The 12,848-nt window shown below is 40.2% G+C and overlaps 1 protein-coding gene across 1 annotated transcript in view; it reads right to left on the reverse strand.

Moving 5' to 3' along the window:
- LOC115924718 (vacuolar protein sorting-associated protein 13D-like) overlaps nt 1-12,848 on the reverse strand; it is a 45,601-nt gene that overhangs the window by 23,664 nt on the left and 9,089 nt on the right. The window contains exons 11-23 of the mRNA XM_030987486.1: nt 12,275-12,390; nt 11,450-11,615; nt 10,591-10,763; nt 9,984-10,169; nt 9,354-9,490; nt 7,910-8,063; nt 5,454-7,426; nt 4,652-4,847; nt 3,917-4,178; nt 3,426-3,618; nt 2,332-2,937; nt 1,763-1,841; nt 995-1,411 (exon numbers count right to left, since the gene is read on the reverse strand). Of these exons, the coding sequence (XP_030843346.1) occupies nt 995-1,411; nt 1,763-1,841; nt 2,332-2,937; nt 3,426-3,618; nt 3,917-4,178; nt 4,652-4,847; nt 5,454-7,426; nt 7,910-8,063; nt 9,354-9,490; nt 9,984-10,169; nt 10,591-10,763; nt 11,450-11,615; nt 12,275-12,390 (4,658 nt within the window). The remainder of the gene's footprint in view (nt 1-994; nt 1,412-1,762; nt 1,842-2,331; nt 2,938-3,425; nt 3,619-3,916; nt 4,179-4,651; nt 4,848-5,453; nt 7,427-7,909; nt 8,064-9,353; nt 9,491-9,983; nt 10,170-10,590; nt 10,764-11,449; nt 11,616-12,274; nt 12,391-12,848) is intronic.

Below are 12,848 nucleotides of genomic sequence, written 5' to 3' on the forward strand. Positions count from 1 at the left end.
AATTCCATTGCCTGTATATTGCCTGAAATCGAACCAGCTACCTGCAATCGTGAAGGAGCTTCATCTGTGGAATTCCTGTATAGTCCTGTATAGTTTGCTTGAGAACATAGCTTAAAGGTATAGACCAATTTTGGGAACGCCCCCCTCTCAAAAAATAAAATGAAAGCTCTTATTACCAATCATGTGAAAAAATGTTTCGACTAATACGTGATGATACAAATTTTGCCGGAAAACCGCCTACTAATTGATATATTAGGTAAATTATCATATCGATTCGGCCTGGACAGATATCGCGAATGCCCTTTAATATTGAACATTTGGACATATATTTCTGATTTTTTGTGAATTTAGGTTGAAGTATTACCATCTAAACCTCTGAAGGCAATATTTAAACAATATTGTATGGATATTTTGCACCCAAAACACTTGAACCGCAATTTTACCACTACCGGTCTATATCTTTAATTGACTCAACTGGTCTCATTGAATTGATATATATCATCTGTCCAGAGCCAGAAGTGAATTAACTCTGTGCTAAAGCACATGAGTTAATGCCCTTCTGGCTCCAAACAGACGATTACTTTGTTTAAACGACCAAGACCTGTGGACTGGAGTGATGTGTGTGAAGCACTTCGTAACTGCAAAGAGAAGGCACGACATCAAATACCTTTTGGATTAGATTGGAATAGAATTGAAAAGCTGGAAGCCAGTTGAAACCATTCTCTTTAAAGCGGGACTGCACAACTTGTAGCTACTGGTGCCCTCTATACAGCAAACAACTCCTAAGCGGTACCTGCTGGTCCGCTATGGTCCCCTTTTTCTTATGTTAATTGAGAGCTGAATTGATAAGATAACCACCTGCCAGTGACCATGCAGGGAGGTCTAATCCCTCCTGGCCAACAAGTGCAGATAGGCTTTAAAATGCTAGAAGCACTTAATTCAAATCTTGGTTACCATCCATCTAATCACAAGGGTCAACATTTCTTCCACATACCTTTCCATCTGGTATCATACGCTCTGATGGCATGTGACACCAAGTCCACCGTCTTGGCTCCGTTGGACTGGCTCATGAACGAGAACTTGGACTCCATGAAGTTGAATTGACCCAACGACCTCTCGGGCACTGCCTCCTCAGACTCATTACCATGGACACCAACGACAGGGTCAGATGCATGCTGGAGGAGGAGTTCAAGGGTCACGTTGACAAGGTTGATATGCATGGAGATGTTGGTGCAGGTCTGCCCGCTGAGGACCGTCTGGGATTCGGGATTGGAAGGGCGGGGCAGTGTTTGGAACTCCTCCAGAGGCTCGCCCAGATTGTGGTCCAGGAACCCACGGATGAGCTGGTACTGGGAGAGGTCCAGGCAGCAGTGGACCGATGAGAGCAGACCATCTATTTCCATGTCTGGAACTACAGGGATATATAAAAGTAGCATAATTACATGTACTAAATATACTTGCTGTATTTTGCATATATTGTATTGTCGTGTTACTACATGTATATGTGCATATTAACATGCATTTACAATGTATCTGTTCATTGTACAGTGTATTCATTCTATGAACTTTTGTCTATGTTACCATACTATGATGTGCATATGTATACTATGATTTGTAATCAGAATTGGAAAACGTATTCGATACTACTTCATATACATTATCTCATGATTTCTTGACTTAGGGTAAAGATTTACAAATTGCGACACTGATAGATATGCATCGGACTACAAGAGAGAGAAAAAAAACGGGATTGCGCTCTGACCTGTCCTTCTGATGTCAATGTCCAGATTACGGTCCACCTGCAGTTTCAGAAGGCATGTCTGCTTCAACAGTTTGCCACCCTACAAAGAAAAGAACCAAACCAAACAGCATTATAATTGGTAATAGGATGACATACAACCAGGTCAAATTACTGGCAATTAATTTCAATAGATTTTCACAAAGATGCACATAATTCTTTAGCTCTGTGAATGAAATCAGAGCACAAACAAGAATATGTATTCTCACAAGTAATCTTTTGTTCCGTTTAATGACGAAAAGAAATTCTAAAAAATCTAACAAAAGAGTAACACCGAGCATTCAAGAGTACACAATCATGTGGCAATTGATTTTAGTACAGTAATTAATGGATATAAGGAAATTGAGTTACGAAAATGAAGTAGTCGCAACCCAAAACAACAAAAATCGGTCTCATTCATGTACACATTGTGCTTTTCAAGAGGTAGGGGTACCTGTTTTTAAACCAAAAATAATGCTAAGAATTATGATAATACACATTGAAAATCAATAAGAAGAGATGAAAACACTTAAAGATAAGATAAGAAGTCTAACCTTTCTTTGGACAATGAAAGACGGAAAGATCAAAGCTGTTCCATCAGACACATCAAAGTCTGTAGGAGACACCCGCTCTGCAGGGTAAAGATCCATGTCTTCAAGATCGATCTGAATACAGTCTAGAAGACAACTCGTATTCTCCTCCTTCTTGCTGGCATCCACTTCCGCTTCACTCGCTTCATCAGCAACTCTTGGAGAATGCTTTGGCGTTGATGAATACTGTGGTCCATGGCTGGACTTAGATATTACTGCAGTTCTTGTGCTGGCTCGTGTCAAGACACCAGGGGCAGTTCCTAGGCCAAGTCCAGGACTGTCTTCTAAATTTAGACCATGAGCTGTGGCCACCTTCCGTGGTGTTTCTCTGGCAGGTTTGGAGGATTCTTCCGAGGGCTTAGGGTCCTCGGGGCGAGGTTTAGGAGGAGTGGTCTTGTGGATGATGGTTCCGGGTGTCCCAGACATCAGGAACTGGTTGCGTAGGGTCAGGGCACCAAGATTGATGACCAGTAGGTCCTTGGACTGGGAGCTGACGGGGGCTAGTATGACAGGAGAGCCAGCCTGGACATCAAGCATGATGCGAGATGTACGAGTTGGTTCAACAGATACCTGAGGTGTCAAAGACATATATGACAAACATTGTAACGTAACCTGATCAACTCGTACAATAACATGAAAAATAATGAAAACTAACTTCTTTTCAGTAACCGTCATTAAAATCAACTCATTAAATATAAAATCCATAGACTACCTGGTGTCTTCCAGCAGCTGTCCTCAATGGTTAAATGACATTTTGAGGCAGGTTGAAGTTCATTATCATCATCATTTCCATCATCGCCATCACAATCATGCATCGCATCACCATGCTTACAATCATTATCATGATATCTTCAGTATTACCAAGGTTATTGTCTTCATTGTAATCATCATCACAACCATCTTTATCATCATCATCACCACTACAATCATCATCATAATCCTCAACATCCATCATCATCATCATCATCATCATCACCCTCACCCACCCCTCCCCTCCCCTTTCCCCCTCCCCTTACCCTCCCCTTCCCCCTTCCCCTCATCCTCTTCATCATCCTCACCTCATGCCCTGCAGCTGCAGCCCTCATAGTGCCAAGGACTTCCTGGAGTTGGTTGAAATGCTGTGCAAAGGCCACAACTTCTGACTGGAAACGGTTCGTGTGAACATAGCGGACCGTTGACATCCTCAGTTTCACCCTCATGTCAAACTCTCTTTGAGACTTCTTTTGAGAATCCTTGCGGGGCTTTCCGTACCTAAAGGCATGAAAAGTAGCATTAGTAAATAAACTATCGTTAAAAAAAATGGCTCGGTAACCATCTCAAAACAATTTCTGTTGCCACACATAGGTGTGCAGTTCCATACACCTATATCTGTTGGCAGTGCTGTCATTATAATTCAGCAAGATTGGGTCAGCTATTGTGTCATTTTAATGATTCAATGTAAATTCAACTAAAAAAATAAATAATGAGAATAGTTTATTTCACAATGCATCACAAATGGCAAGAACTCAAGGTTCATCTTAAAACTTCAACATATTCCTCTGTGACTTACTTGAAAATATGGAAGCTGAGAGCCTCTTCTCCTTTCGTTGTGAACCTCTCCCTGTAGAGCCTTCCGTGTGGGGTCAAGTCCAGCACCGACATGCTTCCCATGTGACCTTTGACCTCTAGGTTGCCCTCCATGTTGGTCATGTGAGCATTGACCTCTGACACGCTGGCCTTGGCGAGCTCGTAGTCAGGTTTGTTGAGGATGAGAGAGAGGGATGCCAGGTGCACCTGCATCTCCATGTTGTTACCTTCTGGTTCACCTACACCTACAGTAGCAGACAATTGAGTGAAAACACAACATTAATTTCTTAATAAAAATATATCTTGCCCTAACCAGCATGAAAAGGTCTTGAAGGATTGTATAGAAAATGATGTAATTCCATGCACTGTAATTTGAATTTCTTTCTTTCTTTTTTTTTACCTTTCAGAGAGGAACTTTCCATCCTTAACCTCTACACAAAATCTGAAGACAAGGGCCAAATTTTTCTAATTTTCACTAAAAACAATTTAGAATCAGCTTTCTCTTAAAGTGCCATTTAGGGACATGAGCCCCGCCTAAGTAACAGCCGCGATCGCATCTACGTATATAAGAGATAGGAGACTATAAAATGTTGATTAATTGGAGAACTTGTGATTGATTCAGATCGATAGCAACTCTTTATAAGACGAGGCCCAGAACTAAAGACTACATGTAGCTTTATGATGTACTAATATATTCCATCGGCCAGCAACTACTCACTTGTTACTTGAGTTGGCAGTGGTTGTACGTCAGATGTCTGTCTCTGCGGAGCACTGGTTCTGGTTGGAGTGTCCTGTTGGACGTTGTCCTTAGGTAGTGAGCTACCTATACCCAGGAAGTCCAGGAGAACCACCCAAGTCTGCTGGTTGATGGTGATGTCCAGCTGGTTGAACTCAACATCAACAAACTGGTTGGTCTGCACAAGTAAGGAAATTAATGGTGATCAAATTGATTGATTGATTGATAATGGTTTTATTGAAAATAAAAGAACAACAAACAACATCGGGTCAAATAATCACCTAACACATGTTAAAGGGGGACCAAACAGAACAGAGATATTCTGCTCTGTACAATTTAAAAAAAATATATTTGAACAATAGCATCACCAAATATTTAATGAAATGTGCTGAAACAGCAGACTCTCACTGAATGCTTTCGTAGACCAATCAAGTGGTTCACTGCATCTCACAATGACTAAATAATTGCAAAGCATGCAGTACAAAGGGACAAACTAATACACAACACAAAATAAAAGCAAAATATGAAATTAGGTCACATCATACACCCATGTTCAAAACATCAGTTCCAAATATCAATTTAGGTAGCAATACTACAAGTTTGAATACACTCTACATGTCAGAAGCCTTATAAAATTTGACACACTTGTACGCACACATATGCACAGGTAAGCTGAATCGAAGTTAGCTTCAGTTTAGGCCTTGTTTTGAAATAAATTTGTCACTTATCCTCTATAACCATTAACCATTAACCTCTCTAATCCTTAACCATTCAAATTCCTCACCTTCTTGTACTTGGTAGCGTACTCTGGACTCTTCTTGTCTACCAGGAGAACTCTGATCTGTACCAGGGCATCACTGGTAGGGACTGTATCTGTTGATACGTTTATGTCCTCCAAGGAGATGTTCAGAGAAGGAGGTGGTGTGGAAGGGTACATACCCCGGCTGCTACTGCTTGTTTGTCTACTGTACTGAGGAGCATAATACTGATCAGGGTTGTTTAGTTCCGAAGGCACTGAGCTGGGTCTGATGGGCGACATCGCCGGCATGGCCGTCACTGATGGACACGATGTGGAGTGGACCATCTTGGATGACGGGCCACTGCCAGAGCGTCTGGTGCCACCATGAGATGCTACGAGTTGGCGATGCTTGGAGTCGGGGCTTTGAAGGAGGTCCTCAATCACCAGAGACTGCAGAAGGATGGTGACCGACGTCGCGGCTGGAGTAGACTTCTCGTAATCGATGCTGAAGTCTGAGAAGCACACATTGACGATGCCTTGATCGCCATCACTGAGGTCACCCCGCATTTGAATACAGAGGTCTGGCATGGCAAAGTTCGCACATATCCTCATCGGGAGCTTACTTCCAGCAGGTCGGATGGGTGTACTTTCTGTGGTTCTACGATACCCAGGTGTCTTTGATTGTGTCCCCAACGGCTCTAGTTCCTTGACATTGAAGATCCCTGACTTTCTGCCTTTAGTTTTCTCTAGGTTAACAGGAGTGGAGGGTACCTTTGTTGGTTCATCATATGTCAGGTTATCCAGGGTTTGCAGGATCTGTTCATAGATATGCTTGGACAGAATGACCTTCAGGTGGGTGACCACCTTACCTACAACTTGCAAGGTGGAGGAGTGGTGGTCAAGGTCGAGAGGTTCTTTCTCCTCAAGGTCAGGGAATGCCATGCTGTTATCCATGACCGGTGGACCAGATTCCGATGGGATCTGATTCACGATGACCTCCAGAGAAGTGTTGTGAAGGATAGGTGTCCCTGAATAAGGTCCGGAGGCAGCGCTCATGATGTCCGAACTGATGCTGGTTACGCTCTGCTCCGATGGCACGTTTGTGTCTTCGTGGTTGAAGGAGAAGAGGTTCACGTTCTGAATCCTCAAGAAGAGGCGGGTCATATCCGGATTTGGGTCGAGTCCCAAGGTGCTCTCGATGTCCATGTCCCGACTGATGTCCGAAGACTCGCTGTTGGTCAAGCTGATCTTTCCTAGATGGGCGACCAAGAGCTCTGAGCTGGATGCTGTCCTTGGGATGATGATTACAGGCGTCTCCATGACGATATCGAAGTTCATACTGGTGTGTGACTTAGCACCGATACGTGAGTCAGTCATGTCCATGGATGAATCTCCAAAGGTGTTTCCTCTTTTCCCAGGAGACTCCATCATGGTGTTGAACATACTTGGGGAGAAGGACGTGACAAGGTCAGGCATCTGCGACTGTATTAATTCCCTGGCTGCATCGCCGGCTGCCTTCTGAATGGAGTTTGCAAGGTTGGCGATTGAGCTCTGAAACTCGTCCATGCAGAGGGTGACTTCATGGAGAAACCGAGGGACATGGATGTAGCAGAGGGATGCAAGATGAAGCGACAGGTTCAACTGCTCATCAATATCCTCTCCACCAACTTGTATCTTGATAGGTGATCCCAGAGACATAGCTGTTGCGTTCTCAACGTCTCTTCCTTTCTTGAAAGTAAAGGAGAAGGCTCTCAGCACTTCCTTGCCTTTCTTGTCTTCCTTGACTTCCTTGTCTTCCGTGTCTTTGATCGTGCTAAATCTCGAGGTATCCAGGGCAGATTTGTACAGGTCCGTCTGGTCACTTTGTTTCATTACTGAATCCCTTTCAAGAGAAGTCTTCTGGCCTGTTGTTGTTGGGTCTTGTCCGACACTGAAGACCTTTTGGTGTCTGCTGCCCTCTGGCGTTAAGTCTAAGAGCTGGAGACCACCAAGAAACCCTCCCACACTCATCTCCCCACCTGGTATCAGAATACAAAGAGAACATGTTCAAAATTAGCTCTATTGATACAAGTCATTCTTAAGTATATTGATCACAGGTACAAATTTTTCATACATACACAGGGTACTCAGGATAAGTATAGTCTGTACAACTTTACAAGCTTACTCAAATTGCAGTGTTTAGATTGTACATGATTACATTTTAAAATGTGTTTTAAACGAAATTACGATGTATGTAATTATGAATTTTGAAGCCAAAATTAGTACATCCATTCTAAAGGGAGTTTTTTATTCATTGTCTTTATTGGTACAAATTATAAACAGGATGTGAAACAGATGAAGACAAAAGGCTACTGTAATTTCTTTAAATTTCATTTACATGGAGCAATATTTTTTGGTCTTTCTAAATCCTTAGCCCGATTCTTTGTATTGCTAAAATTAGACCCCCCAAAAAGACTTTGTGTGATTAATTCACATATTCCAGGTAGACCATATATATTTACCTAGAGTTGCATGTACGTGAGCCTCACTCACAGTGGCTGTAGCAACTTTCTGACCTCTGACCTTGGTTCCCATGATGCCCCTGACCATGACTATGTTAAGGCAGCGGAAGTCTGCTGAGATCTCTGTACGGGTTGGTGTCTGGCTGTTGGAAGGCTGGATAGGTAGAAAAGGATAAGAAGGGTAAAGGTTTGTTAACGTGACCCTGCAAACCAGTGTTTGTTTTTTTTGTTTTTTTTAATGACGTACAAGCGTTCTATGTTTCATATTTCTGTATCTTACTGTATAACACACAAAGAGTGAGTATGCCATTAAAGGACCTTTGATGTGCGCAGCTACCTTTTTCGATCCCCATTTGCCATTCTTTTAGATTTAAAAAAAAATCTGGGTAAACTACGTCGTGTGTTTTGAGCTATAAGTTTTCATCTCAAATGCTAAAGAGATGTGTACTTGGACAGCTTTCTCACTAGGACTAGGACACCTAGCCTTCTAGGATGACTACAGGACTTACTTATATCTATTCAGGAACAATATATACAAATTAAATACTCATTTGTTATACTCGCAAACAAGAGGTTCATTTTCTTTCCTTTTCATACATTTAGGAGAAGTTTGAGCCTCTGAATTTCATGAAAAGTTAATTTCTTCTTTTGGATAATTTTAGATAATTTTCTGAATGGTTTAGCCTCAAAGGCTCCTGACCAGATACAGACTAATTTAGAACTGCATGACTATGGATTTACAAACAAACTATACATGCAATCATGAGAGAAAAGTAAAGAACCGTAGATATACATGAACATATTGTAATATGATAATTAAGTGTTTTTGTATAGTACATAACACATAGACATAATAGCATGTCTCTATGCACTTTACAGAACAGAATACAGAAGGAGTTGAAATGGTGTACTTGGTTCATAATCATGAGATCTAAAGACGTAAGTAGATATGTTTTCAAATTACTTCTGAACTTTTCATATGTTTCTATATTTGTACAGCAGTCCAGCAAGTTATTTGATAAATCTGATGCAGATGAAAATGACCCTTCCCCATTAGATTTTGTCACAGGGGGACACAAAATAAAGACTTTTTACTGGAACGTAGCATTATTTCTTGTTTATAATGTATTAACAATAATAATTATATGTTCTTATACTGTATAAGGCTCCACGCGCTCTACAATAATGAGGCATAATAACCCTGGCTTTAGCAGAGCAGCTGTCACCCACTCTGCGTTTCAAGGAATAAATTCCTATCAGGTTCCCATATACTTGCGAGTGCAGCACAACGTGGATGAATTTCTTGCTGAAGGGAATTAACGTCCTAGAATGGGACTCAAACTCACGACCTTATGGTTGAAAGACGAGAGTCAGAATCACTACACCATGACGCTTCCACACAATTCAATGAGACATCATGAGTACAACGGTAGAAAGACTGTACCTCTATGATACTTGCTTCCCGTAAGAGTGAGTTGGTGAAGCTGGATGGATCTTCAGGGGACTGCTTGGGTTTGTTCTCGTCTTCTGGGAAGGCTTGCTGGAAGAAGGACAGGAGCTCTACTATAGTCTCTTGATTAGCTGGTCAGAAAGAAAACAAAGTTTGAGATAATAATAATATTTAATTTTTATATAGCGCTTAATACAAATGTCTCTAAGCGCTTTACAAATATACTATTATTCCCATCTAAGCTAAGCTGTCACCGTGTCCCTAAGGACGTTGGCTCCACAAACATATTCAAAACATTTTTTCCTATCTTGAGCAATTCTATATGCCTTCTGGAAAGTGTTGTCTACTAGGATGTCACTTTCCCATCATGACTTTTAAAAAAGCAAAACTTTCTTATTGCTCATCTCAGTTCTGTTAAAATTCACAAATCTACAAGCATTTTTCTGCTTTCATTTGCTGTTACTGTTTGATTGACTTTCTAATTATATATAAAATTTAATGGGACCCATGAATAAGGGTATGTCAATACTGAAATAGAAATACACTGTATACCTGAACATCATTTTTGCGGTGTTATACTTTATTACAAGGCATTGTTTTTTAAAAGCTCAAGTACTGTCTTACCTATGACATCCAAGCTATTGACCTGAATGACAGCGACTTGCACGGGACCCTCATTGTTGGTGTTTGATGGACGGTCGGCATTGATGAGCTGTAGTTCCACATGGATGAGCGCTTCCTTATCATTAACCACAGGGTCAAAGGGCGAGAGAGCAGGCGGGGCAAGGGATGACGCGCCTGATTGGTTACCTGCATGTACAGAATATCAAAGCATAGCACAATTAAATCAAGTGTGGAGTTCCACAGGGTTACCTTTTGGGTCCATTACTACTTTTTAACTACCTTTTTTTCCTGGGGGGGGGGCTTTACATTTGTGATTAAAAAAAGCAGTGATATGCTCTATCTTTATGGTGATGAGAGGTTCACAATCCTCAATATTTTGCAATGATATAGATAAATAATAATAATTAATTAATAATACATACAAATAGTTATGTTTGATTTTTAATGCAAAAGAGAAAATTGTGTAATTGTTGTGATATACACATTAAACAAAATACAAATAGGTTTTAAACTTGTTATTTAATAATGATTTTATATAATCTTTATCTCTAAAGTTGTAGTAGATGTGTAGTTACATATACAAATCAATATATTTTAATCTACTCACCCCCTTTGCTATTGGCCCCCATCTGTCTAATGGCAGATGCCAGTTCAGCATGTGAGGTTGGTTCCATCATCTTCTCTGCGGGGGAGGCAGGTGATCTAGGCGAGGTGGGTGATCGGAGGGACCTAGGAGTGGAGGCTTCGCTGTCCACGATGCTTCCACTAGGGGCATGCATGCTGTAGTGACATCACAGAGAGAGAGAGAGATGGTGTAAGTTGTTTCAAAATTTTGTGTGAGGTAGTACAGTGTACTTGGAAGATTTAAAGGATGCAAGATATTAATCAGAAGTTTTCTTCACAAGCTTGTTACAGTACATCTCAACTTCAGTCCCATACATGTACATTCAAATTCTGTTTTATCCATATATATATATATATATATATATATATATCACTGTAAATTGAAAATCATTGGACGATTATCAGGGTTGGTTATAACCCGGTTAAAGCCCCACTGCACTAGTTTGGCCAGGAGGGAATAGATCTCCCTGCATGGTCACTGACAGGTGGTTATCTCATCAAATAAGCTCTCAATTAACATAAGAAAAAGGGAAGCATGGGGGACCAATGGTCACCGATTAGGCATTGTTTTCTATAAAGAGGGCGCAAGTAGCTACAAATAGTGCAGTCCTGCTTTAACAAGCTTGTTACATCTCAGCTTCAGTCCCATACATTAAAATCTTTCTGTTTTACCCAGTTATATATCACTGTAAATGAAAATTATTTGACGATTCTCACAATTAGTTATATTTAAATATTACTATGCAGCACTAATACATGTAGCCACACAGGGATGCATGTAGGAATAATTTACATATATGTACAGACTGGAAGAAAGAAGGAATGAAGGAGGAGTATTTTACCTGAGGTCCTTATGTGAGGCAAGAAGAAGTTCAAAGTCTGGTCCAAATTGCTGAAGAGCATCAATAACAAGTAGACTGTGAACACTCAGAGAGATGGAGGAATCAAAGGGACGCTTGACCAGGTCTGTCCGCACTCGAGATATCTGGAACTCAGATATACAACGTCCTAATATGGGGATAGAGAGAGAGAGGGGGGGGGGTGATTATCATAATATCTTACAAGAGACATAAGACTTACAAAATGTTCATAACAGTATACATGTTTATGTACAAAAAGTTGAATAATGTTCACTTCTACTAAAAGGTCATTATGGAGACCACCGTTAATATCATCACTTGTTGGTTGGCTGCTCTACACACCCGTTATTGTTCTTCTTTTGTATATAGACAATGTAACAAATGAATTATGAAAAAGGAACCTTATTCACAAGCATAATGCTTCTAAGGTATCCTCCTCATTACTGTAGATTAACATAGCATCCTTTGTATTTAATGACATGCATTAAATCGTTTTTATTGTTTTAATACCATCTATCTATCAAATATATTTATATGTTTTGTTACTTTGTATGTGCGTTACTTTGTAAATTCTTTTCCTAAGCAGTTAATATGGAAATATAACCTTTAAAAAACAATTACAAAAAAGTGCTTGAGGAGAAATGAGACAAAAGTACGCTTTCAGAAGAAAAGTGTCACCATTTACTGACCTCACAGCTAGTGCATGCAATCTGTTTCATTCAACACAGGATAATAAAAATGTTCCGTGTAGCTACACAGGTAGCCTATATTTTTTTGTAAATGAATAAGCCTGACTGGAATGATTACCTCTGCTATGGATGGCTAGGGACATTTTGTCGACAGAGAACTGCATCTCCAGGAGCTTGGATTCCTCAAGTAAGGCTTGGGATTTCTGTTGTATGGTGGCCTCAAAATCTGATTGACTGTGGAAAATAATGTTTCAAAGGTTAAAGGGACATCCAACCTTCATAACAAACTAAATCAAATCTAATGCAGAAAAATCAGAGAAGTACACTAATGAAGGTTTGAATGTAATGAAACAAAAAGGTGAAGAAATTTATGAAACAATTTTCCCATTTGTTCCAACGCATGAATTGACTAAAATGTCAGTTTTCCAAAATGTTTTACTCTCGAGGATATTTTATTTCTAGAGGACCTATAATAATATGCTATCCATCATTTTGAGTAGTGCCCCAAGGTGGAGAAGTCACTTTGGAGAAAACAAAAATTAATTATATTTTTGTACAAAATGAATGGGAGAGTTGACGATGAATACATTACAATCCACTGGCAAAATTGTAAATTCAATATTTGCCTAGCTTTAGTGATCTCATATGTTGACAGCAAGAAAGATCTTCGATTTCGATGGAAAAAAAAGTTA

The sequence above is a fragment of the Strongylocentrotus purpuratus genome, unplaced genomic scaffold (genome assembly GCF_000002235.5).
Source record: "Strongylocentrotus purpuratus isolate Spur 01 unplaced genomic scaffold, Spur_5.0 spur5_scaffold_16, whole genome shotgun sequence".
Taxonomy (NCBI): domain Eukaryota; kingdom Metazoa; phylum Echinodermata; class Echinoidea; order Camarodonta; family Strongylocentrotidae; genus Strongylocentrotus; species Strongylocentrotus purpuratus.